At 45.9% G+C, this 19,536-nt stretch overlaps 1 protein-coding gene across 5 annotated transcripts in view; it reads right to left on the bottom strand.

Annotated features, from left to right (window-relative positions):
- Positions 1-1,610: 1,610 nt before the first annotated feature.
- The window catches only part of SHROOM4 (shroom family member 4), a 218,882-nt gene continuing 200,956 nt past the window's right edge, over positions 1,611-19,536 (bottom strand). For all 5 annotated transcript variants that reach the window (XM_073901797.1, XM_073901798.1, XM_073901801.1 and 2 more), the window contains 5 exons: positions 15,587-16,360; positions 11,875-12,024; positions 10,821-11,001; positions 6,611-6,880; positions 1,611-5,252 (listed from right to left, as the gene is read on the bottom strand). In XM_073901797.1, coding sequence (XP_073757898.1) covers positions 4,983-5,252; positions 6,611-6,880; positions 10,821-11,001; positions 11,875-12,024; positions 15,587-16,360 — 1,645 coding nt within the window. In that variant the 3' untranslated portion in view covers positions 1,611-4,982. The remainder of the gene's footprint in view (positions 5,253-6,610; positions 6,881-10,820; positions 11,002-11,874; positions 12,025-15,586; positions 16,361-19,536) is intronic.

The raw sequence follows: 19,536 nt of genomic DNA, 5'->3' as shown, positions 1-19,536 counted from the left end.
CCTGATGCAGGGCTTGATCCCAGGACCCTGGGATCATGATCCAAGCAGAAGGCAGACACTTAACCACCTGAGCCACCCAGGAGCCCCTGAGGACTTACTCTTTCTGTACTTTCAATACTATTCTGTTTATTTACATGTCTATCTTTGTATGTGTACCACACTGTCTTGATTACTGTAGCTTTGTAATAAGTTTTGAAATCGAGAAGTGTGAATTCTCCAAGGTTGTTCTTTTTTAAAGACTGTTTTGACTATTTGGGGTCTCTTGCAATTTTATATGAATTGTAGGTTTGACTTTTCAATTTATGCAAAAAAGACAGCCAGTGTTCTTATAAAGATTGGATTGAATGTGTAGATCCATTTAGGGAGTACTGTCATCTAAATACTAGGTTTAGATTTTATTTAATTTCTTTCAACATTTTGTAGTTTCAGTATAAAATTCTTACATTTCTTTTGTTAAATGTATTCCTAAGTGTTCTGTTCTTATTGATGCTATTGTAAATGGAATTGTTTTCTTAATTTTGTTTCCAGATTGTTGATTACTAGTGTGTAGATTACAAGTGATTTTATGTATCAACTTTCTATCCTGCAACCTTGTTGAACTCATTTAGGCAGGTAGGTGTGAGCAGTATGAGAAGATCAATAATATGCCTTGGATTACAAAAGAATGAATTAGATAAATCAGGACTGGAATAATAGGTTACCATGTACTGAGCATGTTTATGAACGGTTAATGCTTCTTAACCTTTAATATGCATATAAATCTTCTGGGAATCTAGTTAAAATGCAGACTGCTGTTAGTTGGTTTGGGGTGGAGCCAGGATTCTGCCTTTCTAACAACTTCTCAGTAGATAGCTCGTAGCTTTCATTTATTACTTTTAAGCCACAACTATGCAAGATATGTATTATTATTCCCATTTTACAGACAAGAAAATAAACTCAAAAGTTGAGCAAATAACCCAGCTCACAGAATAAGTGGCAAAACCAGGACTTGGACACAGTTCATGTTAATGCCAAAGCCGGGCACTTTCCACTCTATCACACTGGATATCTGGAATAGGAGGAGATCACTTGGGCTACAAACAATGTATACACTGAGGGATAAGGCATGCTTTTCAGGGTCAGAGTTGCTGCCAGGAGTGCATTTGGGTCTCAACCTTGAGGTTATCTTGGAGAGTGGATCAGTGAGAACCTTGCTCTCCAGGTTGCTAAGAAGCAAGGTATGAGACTGGACTATCAGGTAGCAGATGATACTAGTGGACAGAACTCATGACTCGAGGTGGTCTAGAAAGTGCCTCATCTCTCTGATCAGGCTAGACTCTATGACTGGACTCTGTATACTGCTGAGGTCTACAATTAAGATTACACCTATTGTTGATGCTTCCTGAATTCTAAATTATTTTCCTGGGGTTAATGAATGGTATAGCATCAGTGCTATCCCTGAGGGGCCACGGTAAGAGTAGGGATGTGGGTAAGGCTCTGGTCATATGGTTACATATGAGGGATTATAGATAGGTGACCAAATTTCTTTCCGATATTTTTCAGTAGAATTTTAGAGAATTTCCGTCACCTCAATCAAAACACTTGAGATTTTTTTTTTTTTTTTTTGTCCTTAGCACCCTTTATTGAAGTATAACCCTTGATGACAATCCGGCAGGCATATCAATGTCAGCCAAGAAGGGAGTGGTGGAGGACTCAATTGCAGAAACAATAAGATTCAGAAAAATAATAGCTTCACATGGCATAGATGACCCCCAACAGTTGTACAGCAAACACTGGTTCTTTATCTATAGAAATTGCCCCCTGCCCCACCCCCCTCTAAAGATCTACTAATCTTCAAAGATTATAATATGCTGTTACAGAACTATTATTGGCATAGACAACTCCTTTGGCAAAGACAGTGGGAGTCACCAAGCTCCAGACAGGAGGAAGTGGCCATAAATGTGCCCAGCTTCCTCCATCTGGGACTTGCTGCTACAGGCAGAGCAGCACCTTCAGGGAGACTGGGGTTCAGGTTGTGGCTCTGGTGCCCCCGGGGCAGCTTTTTGACACAGGAGGTTAAAAGGGAAACAGAGCCTGAACCTGGCCTTGAAAAAGGCTTTTCATCTTTCACCCTCTCTCTTTCTCTGCTTCCAGTTTCTTTGTTTCTAGGGTTTTGTTTTTAGTGTGTCTCCAGGTTCCCCTGGAGCATTTACCACTAAACCATGGCTGAGTCTGCAGCTGGTGGGACTCAAGGAGACTCAATCACCCAGAGCCCGGGTTTGGGGTGGGGGAAGTAAGAAGGGACAAGTGATAATAACCCTTGTACTGATTCCTCTCTTTCTATCAACCTGTTACCCAATGGGGCCTGTATGAGTATTTGAAGAGAGAGGACAGAAGTCAAGACCAATAACCTTCTTTGGGAAAATCCCTTGGTCTGCCTTCCAAACTGCTACCCCTGGCAGACCTTGCAAGAGGGCTGAGCCCAGGAAATGAGAACAGGGAAGAGACACTGCATCTCAAGTGATACTGGCAGTTCTGAAGCACCGTCACTCACATCAGTAGCATGGGGTCTTAGTTCCTGTTTAGTAGTTCCCCTGTGTCTGCCAAGCTTCACTGCTCAGTATAGTTTTGGGGTTTATTAAGTGCTTTAGAAACCGTCCTTCTGTGTGTAAATGAGCATCCTGGTGTTCTGATTCTAACTCTAATCTCAGGTGGGATGAGGGACAAAAATAACACAGTCAATAGTACTTTTAGTGTGATAAATTTAATGTACAACCAATCTAACGTTGACTAGAAAATCCCAGACCATGGTCATCGTGTCCAGGTAAGTGACCACTCTTTTCCCTGGTCCTGTGTTTCCCAAAAAGCTGTTCTAAGCACCCTCCCCCCGCCCCGCCAAATCTTAGAATGTTGGATTATGTTGGCCTCACCCCCCAATACGGGGCATCTCAACTTACTCCTTATTTATCCTAGAGCCTGTTTAAGAAAAAAAAAAAAAAAAGATGGCAACCACAGCCTCTATTCATAGCACTCCCCCACCTTCCTCCACCTCGGCTCGGGTCAGCCTAGCCCTTTACAAGCCATCAGCCTTCCTGAATAGAGTAGACTCCTCCCTTTGAGGAGGAGAATGGCAGGTTGACATTTTAACAGTGGTTCTGATAGCAGCAGTGTACTAAGAGCATACCCAGGGCCCCCCTCAGGACACCCTGCTGGCCAAGATTCTTCCATTGTTTCCAAATACAATGAAGAGGAAACGGAAGCTGGAGACCAGTGTTTGTAGCTGCAGCAAAGTTCTTTGGCAAATTCTTCAGCTGAGTGAGGCACCCCTGCTGCTACAGTTAACCTCCAAGGACCCCCAAGGAACTCAGCAGTAACTAGAAGAGATGTCAGGGCTTGCTGGGCAGGGCTGTGCAATATGAACCGGGGGCACCAGTGAGCGAGGAACAGGGACAGAGCTGGTTAATAGGCTAGCGTTTGGCCACAACTCCTTTCCTGCCGGGGCCCACCTGAGGGATTTTCCAATTTTCCAGGACAGAAACTGGCTAGTGGTGTCAGGACCTTGGCAGCATTAGCCAACAACAGCAGCCTTAGTTGCTTGTGTGCCTAAGACCATGGCTGGGTCGTAATTTGCTCTGGGTGGGGGGTCGGGGGCTGGGGGGTGGAGGGGGGTGGCCCTGGCTGGAGCTTCTAGCTACCATGAATTTCAGTTCCCTGAGTCAGGCCACAGGCTGGAGAAAGCAATTGTGAGATGGAAGATCTCTTCCTGAGCTCCCTTCTACCCAATTTCTTAGATGGGAGGTGGTGGAGAAATGGGTGAACCTTTGTCAGTTTCAGATTTCTTTGGTTTCAAGAAAAAATAGGTAAGAAAAAAACTGAACCCTGTTGGGGAATGCTAAGCTTATGGGTATCCTGACTTCAAGGAAAGTATAGGGCCAGGCCATAGTAAGCTGAGTTCAAGGTGAGAACTCCTTTTTTAGACACTTGTAGGCTTCAGTGGGAAGGATTCAAGGCTTTGGCATTTGCTCATCTAGCCATGGTGAAATTCAGGCTGATCTGCAGAAAACGCTGTCCTTCTGGGATTACTTTTCCCTCTCCGACTCCCCTCTTCTCTCCTTCTTAGTTAAAAAAAAAAGGAAAAAAAATCAAAACATGAAAATAAATAAAATCAAAAGGCCATTTAAAATACAACAAAGAACCCCTCACCCCAATAGTGAAATGTGTATCCAGAAGTCAGCTTTCGTAGAGCTATTAATGACCCATAGTGTGCAGCCCATAGGGTGGGCACCTATAAGCCCCAGCAATGAAAGGCAGGAAGGGACAGGAAGTGGTAGGCCAAAAATCTTAGGACGGGAGCAGGGCCACACTAGCCAGGGCTGAGAGTAGGCCTCCTTCCCCCTCAACCAGATGCTGGGGAAGGTAGGCGGGCACCTAGGGATTCCCAATCTTTGCTCACATTCTGTTTCGTGTAATTTCTCCTTCTGAGCTTATGCGAGGCCCTTAAATTGCTGGTGAGTGAGGCCCTCAAGACAGCCAGATCTCTGTGGGCAATGGCTGGGCCACGAGCCTTGGGCAGGATGGAGCTGTACAGGCAGCTTCTCTCTGAGCCTTGAGAGGCTGGTTGTGGCGTGGGTGGATGGCGAGTGCACGATGTCTTTGGAGTCCTTGTACCAAGAGGAATGCAGGCACTTCGTTGGTTCTGTGTGCGGGGAGTGCTTGCCTGTGCAAACCATGGGAAGGAGAGTGTGGTTGTATAATCACACCTTGCTGCGGGCACCCCCTACTTCTTGCTTTTGCTCCCTAAGGTAGAAGTTTGGGGCCTCCTCAGGGACTCCTAGCTGGTTGGGAACAGTGCTAGGTAAGGGGCAGTGAGAGATGTCCAAGGTAGAGGCTATGGAACAAACAGCTAACTAACTGCTATCTACTTGCTAACAAACTGCTAACAAAGATTGAAAGCACTTCCCATTGTGGCTGGGCAGGGATGGCGGGTCAATCCGCTGGAGGAATTAGAAATTGCTGGGCCCCAGGAGCAGGCTCTCCCTGAGACATTTGAGCTGCTCTTCCCCAAGCTTGATCTTCTCTTCCAACTCTCGCTGTTCGATGATGAGAGCAGATTTCATCTTCACAAAGTGTTGGTAATCTTGGAGCTGGTCCTGAGGCAGGTAGCGGGAGACCATGCCAAACACCAGCTTCTCGCGGCGGTCCACATGCTCCTTCAGCTCCTTGGCATCTGCCAACTGCCCTGTCAGCTGCTGCTTCTTCTCTATCAGCACCAACTGAGGAATCAGATAGAACAATTAAGAGCCATCCCAGTTCCCAGTCGGCTGCCTTACCCACGGCTCCACCAGGAATGCTGCCACCAACAGCTCCCCACTCTGCTAACTGATTAGTCCTAGATTTCCTGCCCTGAGGTCCACCTTCATGCAAAAGCCCTTCTTTCTTATGGGGGGGGGGAGGGGAGGATGAACACAACAGTGCTTCTGGACAGGGCGGTGTGTATTCACCCCTTTCCATCCCTAAGCTGCCTTTAATCCATGGACCACCACCTGGGTTAGGGTGGGGGAAGGTTCTGACAAAGCCAGCTCACGCCCCTTCCATCCGGAGAACAAGGATCACCGTGATAGTGCTTTCAAAATGGCGCATGTCTCCGTGTTGGTGTACACGTGTGAGTATGTATCCGTGCGTGTATGCTCGCGTGTAGGTGCCTCTCATTGTGGATTCCAATTCGTATCCCAAACCACTTGTGTGCGGAAAGGTAATGCCCCTTTTGGTTCACGGAATTATGCAGAGTGGCCCAACCTGTGAAACTGATAGACTCCCAATCTCAGCTACTTGGTGAGACCTCGTCTTCCAACTTGGAGAGAGAGTAAGGTGAAATTGCTGCTGCTGATGCTGCTACTACTCTTCCTACCACCGTCAGCACCGATCCTACTACTACTATTACTACTATTATTACCACTAACACTGATGATACCACCACCACCACTATGACTATTACTACCACTATCACTATCGATACTACTACTACTACTACTGTTACTGCTATTACTACCACTATCACTATCAATACTACTACTACTACTGTTACTACTATTACTGCTACTACTACTGGCGGGTAGCACTCATTCAGTGTTTACCCTGTTCTGGGCCCTGTTTTAAGTAATTAATATGGATTATCTAATTTATTTATTTATTTATTAAAGATTTTATTTATTTGGGGGGGGAGGGAGAGCACTGAGGGAGAGGGAGAGGGAGAAACAGACCCCCCGCTGAGCAGGGAGCCCGATGTGGGACTTGATCCCAGGACCTTGGGATCATGACCTGAGCTGAAGGCAGACGCTTAACCGACTGAGCCAGCCAGGAGCTCTGGATTATCTAATTTAATTCTTACAACCCCATGAGGTGGAGGTAGTGTGTTTTTGAAGAGACTGAGACAGAGTACGGTTAAGTAAGTTGCCCACAGTCACACAGCTAATTATTGGTAGAGCCAGAATTTCCAGGCACTTAAAAGCGAGTGCCCACACTCTTAACACTATGCTTTACTGTCTCCCAGATGAGCCAGACTTGAAAGAGGGAGCCCCAAGAAGGAACAGATGGAACTTCCCTCCATCCACTCCTGAGACCCCAACTCTACCTTCTCCTGGTTGGCCTCTGAATCGATGCTGTTGAGAGCATTCTCCACCCGGGCCAGTCGTCCAGAGAGGGACAGCAATAGGTTGACCACTTTGTCCAGGTCCCCGATAAACAAATGGTATTTTTCAAACTCGTTGGATTTACAGACCGCTTTTAGGTTGGCCTCCACCTCCTCCCCAAGGGCAGAATTGGCACCGATGTCCTCTAGCAGTCCTCGCTGGGCCTCCCGCAGGACAGAAAGCTTTCTGCCGATGCTTTCAATAAGCTGTATCTAGGAGAAATCAACAAGAGAAGGCAAAGGATGAGAATGGGGACTAATAGAAACTGATCTGTGCCTGTAACCTCCGTTTTGGGTGGAGGTTTCCATCTGGAAACAGATGGCAGGCTCTACCCATCATCAGAAACAAAGGAAACCCGAGCAAGTCATGAGCAATTCCAGTTTTCTGGATAGGCGCCCTCTCTCCCATCTATCTCTTCAGATCTGGTAGGAATCAGTCACCACCAAACTTCTTGGCATCAGATAAGTGGTACCCAGGGGCTAGTTCTCATTTGCCAGATGTAACTTAATAAATACTGGCTGAGACCATTTAATAAACAGGAATTGGAATGCTTGTGAGAGCACGGGTTGGAAAACCATCGTCATCAAGTATTTGCCTTTGGCTTCATTGATTCTCCTTCAATCCACTGAGTTAGGTCTTGTGTGCGTGGCCCTGTGCTGGCCCTTCACCCCCCTCCATTTGGCTTTTGAGGACTTTTGGATAAGACTGAGTTCTGAAGTCCCAATGACTAGGTTTGACTTCTAGTTCTGCCACCTTCCTGGCTGTGTGACCTTGGGCGGATTTCTTTATGGAGTTCACTTTTGATCTGTGGAATGGGCATAATTGTAGGACCCACTTCATTGAATGGGATGATGGATGCCACGGACTTAGCAGGGACTAAGAGTTTAATAAATGTGGGCCACTAGGCTGTCACTCCACCTGGCTCCACCCTACCATTCCCATCTCAAGGCTCTGAACCTTTCAGGATTAGCCCCTCGTTCCATCTGCATTTACAACCCTCATCCTTGTGCCCCTGATTTGCTTCATGCAGTTCTACCTGCTCTCCATCTCTTCCTTCACTTTGGCTATTTCCCTTCTTTCCTCAGGGCCCAGCTTTGCTCCCGTCCTCCCTGCAGGAAGCTTTTGCCTCCATACCCCGTCTCTCAATGATCTCTTTCTTTTCTGAACTCTCCTGCCTTTCAGAAATAGAATGCTAGAGTATAATTTGAAGTTGTTCATTCCCCGTTTCACGTGGATGCAGCTGGTCCGTCTCCTACTGATGATAAGTTTCTTTTTTCTTTAAAGATTTTATTTATTTATTTGAGAGAGAGAGAGAGAGAGAGAGAGAGCATGAGCAGGGGGAGTGGCAGGAAGAGGGAGAAGCTGGCTTCCCGCCGAGCTGGGAGCTCAATGCGGGGCTCGATCCTGAGCCGAAGGCAGACGCTTAACCGACTGAGCCACCCAGGTGCCCTGATGATAAGTTTCTTAAGGGAAAAACTGCTTGTGTCTTCTGATCTGTCTCCCCTCTGGGTGTAACGAGTTCTGGAACCCCACCCACAGGAAGGTAGTGTGGTAGAGCGGCCGTTTGGAGTCAGAGATGCCTGGATTCTAATTCCACCCCCTCCAAACTGTGTGACTTTCGGCAAGATACCCAATCTCACAGAGTCTTCTGTTTCCTCATCTGTAAACTGGAGACGCTTCTCCTCTCCTCCCCCACCCTGCCACCTTGGTGGGGGTTAAATGAGATCATAAAGTAAAATGTTTAGTATTGTGCCTGGCCCCTTAGGTGCTCAATACCTATTTAGGGCTGCTGCTGCTGTTGTTGTCATTGTTGCTGTTGTTACCAGGTACGCTGAGCTAGCAGAAGCTTGTCTGGTGCACAGTCCCAACAAGAACGAGCCGCCCCAGGTTGCTCACAGCCTTTGCATTCAGCATCGCATTGTGGTTAAGAGCATGGACTCTAGTGCCAGACTACTTGGGTTTGAACCCCAGTTCTGCCACAAAGCACCAGTGTAACCTTGAGCAAGTCACTCAGCCTTTCTGTGCTTCAATTTCCCCATCTAAAAAATGGGATAACAATAGCACCTACCTCATAGTACTGTTCTGAAAATGAAATGAGTTAATACAGGTTACACACTTGGAACAGTATCTTGTATCTTGTATCTTGTGTATATATACTGAAGTATGCTTCAGCGTGTATTTGTTCTTTTCATAATTTTTTTTTAGAGAGAGAGAGAGAGAGAGGGTGCACGTGAGCTGGGGGAGAAGGGCAGAGAGAGAATCTTAAGCAGACTCCATGCCCAGCGTCTAGCCTGACGCAGGGCTTGATCTCCTGACCTTGAGATCATGACCTGAGCCCAAATCAAGAGCTGGATGTTTAACTGACTGAGCCACCCGTATGCCCTGCTTCAGGGTTTGTTTTGTTATTATTCACACCCAGGCACTCTGGGACCACAGGCTTGTCATTTTCTAGCATGTGCTCCTTTCTAGTAATTTATTTAGAAATGTCCAAGGAGAAGTGTCCAAGAAATGTCCCAAGAGAGACTGCTCTGGGTCCAGGGCCTCGTATCTAATTCAGAACTGGCCAGAAGTCAGGAGATCACTATGATCTTAAGTCTGAAGTGTCATCGGTTTACATGTAAGGAAAATTCTAAAACTCACTGAGAATCAGGGATCGATGATATGAATGAGGCAATACAATTAGATGCCAAGAGGCTCCCAGTTATATCCTTACCCTCTGCTCTCCCAAACAAAACTCAGTGCCAGGGACAAGGGAGGGCTGGGGGCCAAATGATCAACTTGGAAAATCACCTACCCACCCTAGCTCTTCGGTTCCATCATTCCATAGATCCGGAAGGATGCAAGCGAAGAGAGCCCTTTGTTTCTTGGCACCTGCCTTTGCAACCTGAACTTCAGTCCTGGGGAAAGTGTACTGGATAGAGCTAAGGAGTCATCACAGACCCAGCTAGAGCTGAGTTGCTTTTCTAGGATATTGCAAATTGGTGACCTTCTTCACCTGTCTTCCTCAGACAAAAGCTGTCCTAGCTCCCCCACAATCACTTCAAATCACTACCTGCTGTTCCGTGCTTTGCCATTTCTGATCATTTTTCTCTTTTCCTGCTCAGACTCTTATTAGGTTTGCTCCTAATAAAAAGGTCCTGAGTAAGCCAGGAGCAGCCTTGCCATGCTCAGGGAACACAGAATCCAAGGAGGCAGGCATCTGGATCAATACAACTTTGATACCACCATGCTTCCCATTCTTTCCCTGACATTTTGCTTCAGATTTGAAAGTGGTGGGGGGTCTCCTGCAAATGGCCTCCAGCTTTCCTACAGGTCATGTCCTGAATGAGAAGCATGGGCAGAGGAGCAATTTACATCAAGTTCAGATGTTCACAAAGTGGTAAATTAGGCCTTTGGGGTTGGCATGGAAACCCTATTTGCTTACGAAATAAAATGGGTAAGTGCAGGGAGGGCAAAGTGATTCCAGGAATTTGATTAGAAAACTAGCCTAGTGATGCTTACAGGAAGAACAGGGAGGTTTTGGAACAACAACATCATTTCTATTGCTCATTCTAGTATTTTTAAGACATTATTGATTATTCTTGCAAAGAAATACTAAAATTTACCAGCCTCTAATTTCTCCGCCCCCCCCCTTTTTTTTTTGGCTTAGTCAGTCTATTCCCTCTTCCAGAAAGTTACACAGAGAATGCAATCAATGGCTGCTATTGGTTTGAGCTCGCTGGCAAAAACTCTGATGTGCCCTGGGCGGCGAGTTACTTACAAGGCTGGCTTAAAGGCGCAATAAAGTAGAAAGTGAGACAGTCTTGACTTCATTCAAGTCCTGGATCTACTACTAGGTCTGTAACTCTGGGCAACCTAATCCTCTCAACTGGTAAAAAAGGGGATCACTGTCCAGTTGTTTTAAGGATTCGAGAGACACAGTGATGATGATGATGATGATGATGTTGATGATTTCTATTACTATCACTACTATTATTGGCTGGATCAAAAAGAGACTGGAGTTGCATTTGTGAGGAACCCAGAGAGGCTATTTGATGTCCATACTGAAGAAACAGGGATGCACCAAGTTGTTCTGGAGAGTGTAGAGGGCAGGTCAACCTCCAGACATGCAAACTAAATGGTGAAAATCTAAGGCATATCAGAAAACTTCACCTTTTTTTGAGCCAGTTCGTGGTCAACTTCTTCCTCTCCCAGGCCAATCTCTGCCATCTCGGGTTGGTCTTTCAACTTGTTCAACAGTTCTGCTTTGGCCACAGAAATATTGTAATAAGCTGAGTAAGAGGTAGGGATCCCTGGGGCCCCTGGAGGAGGCGAGAAGCGCTGAAATTCTTGTCTGTAGAAACAAAGAATGACCATTTGAGCACCTCTGTCAGAGAGGCTCCTGAACTTTCTGCTTCTTAATTTCCCCATTTGTGAAAAGTGGGACCCTGCTTCACCAAGGAGCTATGGAATAAGGAAATGATGGACCAGGAAGCACTGTTGAAATGTCAACGGGCCACATGAAGACTACCCAGAAGCCAAGATAAGGCCAACTTTGAGAATTTAGAAGGCTATTTCTATGCCCTGGACTTCAATGGGTAGGGGAACTTCTTTAGGGGTGATTTGGTTTGGTCAGCGCCCCACTAAGATCCAGAAAGACTGGCAGGCCCCAAAGTTCTGTGCTTCTGATCTTCCAGGATTCCCCTCAGTTCATGGCCCCGGCATATGAATCCCCAGGGAGGGAGGAAGTGGTAGGGATCTATCTGAGACCTTAGCTATTCATCCTCCAAGACTGTTGGCCTCCCTCCTACACAGCCCACACCGCCGCCCACTCCAGCTCTATCTAGTCTGCTTGCTTACAAAGGCACCCCATGGCTTTCCTGGACACTCGTGTAATCTCTTCTTTCCTGGTGGTGCCACTCCTGCTTGAAATGGCCCCGCCATTGCAGATCTCCCACAGCAAAGAGGTCACCCATGACCTCAGCAGTGGTCGCCATGCTGGAGGCTGGGGTTAACACCCCTGCCAGGGACTTGTCACGGCCTACCACATCTCTCATGAGCTCTTCTGAGACTGCCTGTGAGGCAGGCCTTCGGCCTGGGAAAGGATAGCATCTCTCCACTTCTGCCATATCCCCAGTGGCCCCAGCCTCCTCCACGGTTGCAGAATGAAATGGGGAAAAAAAATGGAACCAGTGGCACCCGGGGCTTGACAAATGTAGCAGCAGACCCTGTTGTCTTCGGTTCACTGAAGCCCGTGGGGCTGAGGTGCTGCTTCTCAGAGCCCCAGCCCATGAAAGAGAACTGCTCCTGTGGAAAGAAGTAGCTCTGGTTCCATGCTGGCTTGGGTTTGGGCTCTTCTGCCATCGAGGCTTCTGGTCTGGCGTGAGGCAGAAAATAAGGAGAAAAGCTTTAATGTCAGGTTTCAGTGATGGAAGGGCAAAGAATTCCACCCATGGTTTATGCAAGAGCCCCCCTCCCCCCACTATATTCTTGTTGCCTACCAGCCACCCCTACCCTCCACCTGTCTGTGTTACTGCCCCTTTGCTAACCTCTAGCTGTTTGAAAGGAAAAATAGGAGACACTCATTAGTCATTTTTGCAGCTACTTGCAGCTCTTAGATAAAGGTCAAAAATAATGGTTAAAAGGCTCCACAGCTATTTACTGATTCATGCTATGCTCTCTCCTAATTCATCACACAAAAGAAACTTGGGCATGCCACTATTCCTCAACCAAGGTATTCATTTTACATGTGGGTTTTTTAAGCTAATAACACTAATAAACGAACAATACTAGCTAATACTCACTCACGCTTACCCATGTCCTAGAAACTGTCCTAAGATGTGTTTTTCTGTAGGTGTGTCTGAGTGTGTGTGTGTGTAGATAGAAATAAAAAAATTTAATGCTCGTGGCAACCACTTTAGAGATAAGGAACATGAGGTACTGAGAGGGAAAGTGACTACCCCAAGGTCACCAGACAGTAAATGACAGACCCATGATTTAGACCTTCGTGGCCTAACTCCAGAATCTATACTTTTAGCCACTATGCTATATTGCCAAAGGGACAACTTGACATCATATAAAACCTTGCATGTAAGGAATTTTCTGGCTGGACTATATCTATGTTAGCAGACAAGAGAGAATATTCTGGAGGGAATAGGAACATATGAACTTAGGGAGTTCTTATCTATAAGAAAAAATATTTAGGGCATGTGTGAGAGAGTTTGGAGTCAGAAAGTGCTGAAAGAAAGTACAGAATTAAGGGGAAAAAAGGATGTGGCTGTATGTCAGTTATATCTCAATAAAACTGGAAATATTTTTTAAAAGGATGTGCTAATTATAGACTCAGATCGCAGCGGACACAGCCCTGCACCATATCACAGCGTATCATCTTAGGCATTATGTCCCAGAGCTCCTGTCTTCATAATCTCCACTAATAGGGCAGGAGTTACAGGAAATCTATGACAACATAATCTGCATTTGATAATGAACACGGAAGCAAAAATCAGATTCCTTCTGCAGAGCACTGAGAGGAAATGCATAGAGTTCGGTACTCGAACCAGAGTTAGGGGACTTAACCAACACTTGAAAATTCCACTAACCTGGTTTTTAGATGTATCCCAGCGTTTTGTAACTGAATAGTATGTGGGTTACAGAAATGCTCTGGTTTGACTTGGCTGAAATTAGAATGTCTTTTTCTGTTTTTTTTCTTCGTATTCTGGATTCAAAATATGATACATCTACCTGCCCCTAACACTTCTCCCTTACAAAGTCTTAAAGCCACTTCCTTCTGGTTAGAACCCTATGCTCTCCCAGGGTCTGGGAATAGGATCTTGAGGAGCCCAGAGATCTTGGGAGGATGTACTGGGCACAGTGAGCCAGATGGCCTGGGTCCTGACTACCTGTGATCTTCTGCAGGTTACTTTAGCCTCCCTGTGCCACGCTTTTCTCACCTAAAAGATGCAGGACACTAATGATATCTATTTCATAGGTTGGTTGTGAAGATTAAATCCATCAACACACAAAGGTGCTTAGAACAATGCCTGGCACATAGGAAGCAGGCAAAAAAAAAAATTATTAGCTTTGTTGGGAATAATGCTGTTCCTTAAATCCACATCATCCAGAGAGGCATCTATAATTGATTTTCTGCAGCCACAGCTAGCTAGGGCTGTGTGCAAACAGATGTTTCCCCTTGCATTCTAGAGTCATTAACAACAACAACAAAAAAATAAATCTCTGGAACGAGTTACAAGATCTCTAGTAATAGCAGTTTCCTTCTCTCTGGCCAAGGCGCCAAGGTGAACGGAGGTACATAAAAGGAGGAAGGACTAGGAGGCTGGAGGGGCAAGTCTGGGGCCTCTAACCACGATCGCTGGGACACTCTGCCCTACAGGGGCCAAGAGGGCCTTGTAAAGGCCTGGCCTGTTGCAAGAACAAGATCTCTCTGAGAGAGGCTGCCTAGGATGGCAAATGAAGCATAGGTTTTAGAGTCACACAGATCTAGCTTTGGAATCGAAGTCCGTTAGTCCCTTATTTTCCTCAGCTGTAGTTTCTTCATCTGTCAAATGGGAATCATCTGTCAAACAGCGCACAGGGCTGTTGGGAGGTTAAATGAAATAATGGGTATAGAACGACTAGCGGTGTGTGGCACACAGCGAATGCTTCATACATGTTCAGCCGTTGGTTTATTCATTCTGTCTTCTTAAATGTTAAGTGCCTACCACATGCTAGGTCACCTTCCCTTCTCCCTGCCGTGACAGGGAGCAACCACAGTCGCTTTCCACAAAACGTCTTCTGATGGCAGTAAGAACGCCCCCCAGCTAGCTGGACAGCTTGAAAAGCAGCCGCGAGGGCTCCGATGAGAGACCCTCCCAGTGTCTAGGAGCTAGCTAGGCCCTGTCGCGCTCTGCTTGTGCACCTCGCACTGGGAAACTTCTCAACTAGTTCCAGATGGCCAGGTGAAGGGTTTGTGGGTGGGTAAAAGACGCAAAAACGAGGTACTTCTAATAGCAACGAGTCTCCGGCAAGTTCCTTCCGTAGAAGGATTTAAAGAAAGCACTTATGGGATCGATACCTGCCCCTGACCCGCTCCCCCCAGCAGAGTGCGGGCTGAGCTCTGGGCAGGATGGTGTGGGCAGAGCCAGAGGCCAGAGCTCCTTCGCTTTGGAGCCAACAGGACAATGGCCAGGCACTGTAGGGCAAGCACAGTGAGGCACACAGACACCAACAGCCCGGTGGCCGGGCTTACACTCCTGCTCTGCCCTCCCTGCCCGGGCAGCTCACCCTGTCAACTACCACCTGTGGCCCGCCGAAGCAAATGCAAAGAGGCAGGGCCACAGGGCTGGGGCAGGGAGGGGATGGAGAGAAGGGCAGAGGAAAGGAGTGCCCTTGACTTTTTGTAAGGAACGAGCCGGGCACAAAGCGCCCACCCCCAGGAGCAGCTGCGGGGAGAGTTTAGAAGCCCGGGCAGGTCCTAGAGCAGAGGCCGGTCAGGCTGTGAGCTGGCCTCTCGTTTTTAGAGAGCGAGCAAAAGAACAAGGCAGGAAAGGGCCTGAGCCAGGCTCTGGGGAAATGCCAGGAGGCAGGGAGGGCTTAATTCCTTCTGGCTCAGGGGCGTGAAACTGATGCATACCTTAAAAGGCAAACTGAGAAACAAGATAGTATTTTGACAGTGATCGTTAAGAACATCAGCCACGACCATTTACCGAGCACCTACTATGAGCTACACACGGGGCTCCCTACTTTAGAGAGATGGTCTTCATCTTTATGACAGCCAAGTGGAATGGGTATCATCATGCCCGTTTTCCTGCCGAGAAAAATGTGAGGCTGGGAACAGTTTAATCAATCGACCAAGCCAAGGTCACACAGCTGGTAAATGGTGGAGGTGAAGTTCACGCTCCTGCTGCAGCCGCCTGGGGGACCTTTCTTTCATAAGCACTTACTTGGGGGGATCAGTGGTCTCCTTCTCTGATGTCCTCCAAAGCCCACCCGGACCGTAACAGCAAGGGGGCTGAACCTTCTCAGGCTGAGATCCCAAGTGGCCCCTTATTGGAGGCAGGAAGTCGCTGGGATGGAGACCAAAGGACTCTTGCTCTGCTGGGAGGCTCTGTGAGCCCTGCCTCGAAGCCTCCAAGTGGCCAAAGCCCAGGGGTTGTGGGTGCTCCAGGACCTCTTCGGGATGGAGGGTGCCGGTACCAGTGGTTTCTGAACTGAAATACTGGGGTGGGAGCTCCTCCTCCTCCCCCTCCTCCTCTCCCCCTTCCTCCTCTTCTTCTTCCTCTTCTTCCTCCTCCTCTCGCTGCAGCTTCTGCTGCTCCTGGGCTGCACGGAAGAGCCTGTACTTCTCCCAGTTGGGAGGAGGCGGGCGAGGAGGAGGAAAGGCCTTCTTCCGGGCTCCCAGAGGATCCGGCTGGGTCTCATCAGCTTTGGTAAAGGGCTCCCTCCTATGCTGCCCCCAGGCCCGGGAGCTCTGCAGCTCCAAGCTGATGTGGCTCTCTGAGAAGGCACGGCTACGCAGCGGGCGGGGCACGGAGGCCACGGAGCTCCCCTCCTCACAGGCAGAAGTTTCCTCTGTTGTTTTCGAGGAGTGCTTGAAGTCTCCGAGAAGGTCAAGGGAAGAGATCGCTCGGTAGCTTGACAAGTCCAGTGCTGGGTTCTCAAGGCAAGGATGGGACGGGGTTGCCCATGGAAAGCTAGCCTTGGAATGAGCCATTTCCCTGCAGAACAGCAAGACGGGGATTGTGTAAACCGAGCACGTCGCAGATGGCCCCATGTTTCGGATAACATCATTTCTGTAAACTTTAAGACGGCCATAAAACAATGCAAGCATATGTAGTAAATGCAATCATAAGAATAGTAATACTAACACATAATATTGATAGCTAACACTTACTAAGTATGTACTAAATGCCAGGCACTGGTTTGAGTGCTTTCCACGTCTTAACGTAGTTAATACTCACAATGACCCCACGACGTAGCTATTATTATCATCCCAATTTTATAGCCAGGAAAACTGAGGCATGGGCAGGTTAAGTAACTTGCTCTGGGTCATAAAGCTGGTAAGTGGTAGAGCTAGGATTTGAACCTGGACAGTTTAGCTCCAAAGACTGGATGCACACACTACCTCACTCTGTAGCACTCGGATTGAATGTGCTGTGTACTGGGGCTTACAAGTCTGATTATCCTGTTACATTGTTTTTGTTTGCTTTGTTTTCAACCATGAAAAATTTTAAATATTTAGAAACATACAGAGATTGCTATAATAAATATCCATGCTCCCACCGACTGCCCAGGATTAGCACATTTAAATACTCTGCCATCTATACTTGATGATTTTTTTTAAAAAGAGATACATAGTACCCTTTGTTTCGCTCCCCACTTCTATTCCCCTGCTGCCTCTCCAGATGCAAGCTGTATCGTGAATTTGACATGCTTTCTGTCCGTGTTTTTATACTTGTACCAAAAGATATCAAGCAGGCAATTCACAAATATCTACAATTTTGGGTTTAAAATAGCTCCTTCTAATGCAATTCTAGTCAGAATTCTCAACAGGAATTTTTAACTATAGCACTTTTTATTAATTTGCAACATGAAGTAAGATACAATATATTTTTTAAAGATTTTATTTATTTGAGAGAGAGAAAGAGAGAGAGAGAGAGAGAGCATGAAAGGGTTAAAGATTTTATTTATTTGAGAGAGAGAAAGAGAGAGAGAGAGAGAGAGAGCATGAAAGGGTCCGAGAGAAAAGCAGACTCCCTGCTGAGCAGGGAGCCCGATGTGGGACTCGATCCTGGGACTCCCGGATCATGACCTGAGCCGAAGGCAGTCGCTTAACCAACTGAGCCACCCAGGCGCCCATAAGATACTATATTAAAAAGTATTTTGCTACAGAAGAAATGGGGGGGGAGGGATTAGGCATATTCTAAAGCAATTATAATTAAAACAGTGTGTTACTGATTAGTAGAACAGAATGAAAACTCCAGAAACACATTGAACGATATAAAATCATATATAACTCACCTTCCTAACAAGGAGATAAAGAATGATTTTTAAAAACAATTTTTTTGAGATAACTGCGGAGCAGTGATATTTGGAGCTGCACCCTCTATTATGTACCAAAATAAATTCCAGATTCAAGAGTTAAGGGTATGTGTGTGTGTATCTTAATGTATGTTATATGCATATACAGGTATATATAGTCTATGTTTATAAGAAAAAACTATCAGAAGATTAAAAAGACTGTCACTTGTGAGGCAAAATGAGATTCTCATAAGCAATAGAAAAAATATCCAAAAGAAAAAAGTCCAGGTTGATTTAAATATGTATAAAAATATGCATAAAAAGTCAAACTTCTGTATAATAAAGAGTGACCAAAGTCAAAGGATGGCTCTTTAGTCTCCCAGTGTAAAGAGTTAAACCCTCTAAACCAGAAGACCTGGTCTCCTGCTGTAGACTGTGAGCAATCAGCATCATGCTAAGTATTGCCTAGTGACAGGAAATTCCAGCAGTTCAATTAAATCATCAGACAGAATACCCATTCAATAGTCATACTGAAGACTGAGAATATTTCTTTAAAAAAATAATCATACACATAATGGTAGCCAAGCTCAGACAGAATGAAGAACCAAATCTCCTCCAGTCAGCTCATCTCCAGTCCCCGTCGTGGCTAGCTCATCACTCACATGGATCAGAAATTCACCCCCACATGTCCACACTCCCTTCTCATTTGGGCCTTTGCCCACCTATAGTTCCTTAAGATTCTAAGTTCCTCCTTGTGTGCAAAGTGTTCCACCTGGCATTTCCTCCAGCAGGAAACAAACAAGGTGGTGAGTGGAGAGTGAAAGGTTGACAAATGCTATCAGGCAGAGGATTTTCCTGACCACCTTATCTCAAACAGAGATGACTTATCCTTCCCTATCCTCTTTCTATTTTGTTCTTTCTCAGAACACACATCTCCACTTAGTATTATATCACATATCTATTTTCACTTGTTTAATTTATGCTCCACTCTCTAACTAAAATGTAGGCTCCATGAGGGCAGGGATTCTTATGAGTCTCATTTATCTAGTACCTAGAGCCTGGCACACAGTGGGCATTTAATAAATTTTGTTTAATAAATGGATTGATGAATAGAAATATCATATGATCCATCTTTGGGTATTTACCTAAAGAAAATGAAGACACTAATTTGAAAAGATATATGCACCCCTATGTTCACTGCATTATTTACAGTAGCCAAGATATGGAAGCAACCCCAGGGTCATCAACAGATGAATGGATAAAGAAGATGAATGGCTAAAAGATGGTACACACACACACACACACACACACACACACACACACGCAGAGGAATATTACTCAGACACAAAAAAGGATGAGATCTTGCCATTTGCAACAATGCAGATGGACCTAGAGGGTATTATGCTAAGTGAAATAAGTCAGATGGATAGAGAAAGACAAATACCATATGATCTCACTCATACGTGGAATCTTAAAAAATAAAACGAACAAATAAACAAAAAGCAGAAACAGACCCATAAATACAGAAAACAATCTGATGGTAGCCAGAAGGGTACGGGTGGGGGGAGAGGGGATGGGCAAAATGGGTGAAGAGGGGTGGGAGATACAGGCCTCCAGTTACATTTGTGAGCACAGCATAATGTACAGACTTCTCAAATCACTATGTTGTATACCTGAAGCAAATGTAACTTTGTGTATCAAGTATACTTTGATAAAATAATAAAATAAATGGATTCATGCCAAAAACGAAAAAAAAAAAAACAACCAACAGCCATGATATTTGTATTGTAACAAAGTAGAATTAAAGGCAAAAATCAACAAACAAGGCAAAGAAGGGCACCATAAATTGGTGGTTAGAACACATGATTAAGAT

The sequence above is a fragment of the Callorhinus ursinus genome, unplaced genomic scaffold, assembly GCF_003265705.2.
Source record: "Callorhinus ursinus isolate GAN/ISIS: 27379988/994484 unplaced genomic scaffold, GSC_fseal_2.0 scaffold16, whole genome shotgun sequence".
In the NCBI taxonomy this organism is placed as follows: domain Eukaryota; kingdom Metazoa; phylum Chordata; class Mammalia; order Carnivora; family Otariidae; genus Callorhinus; species Callorhinus ursinus.
Note: the sequence above shows the minus strand (reverse complement) of the source record. Positions and strands in the feature narration are given on the sequence as shown.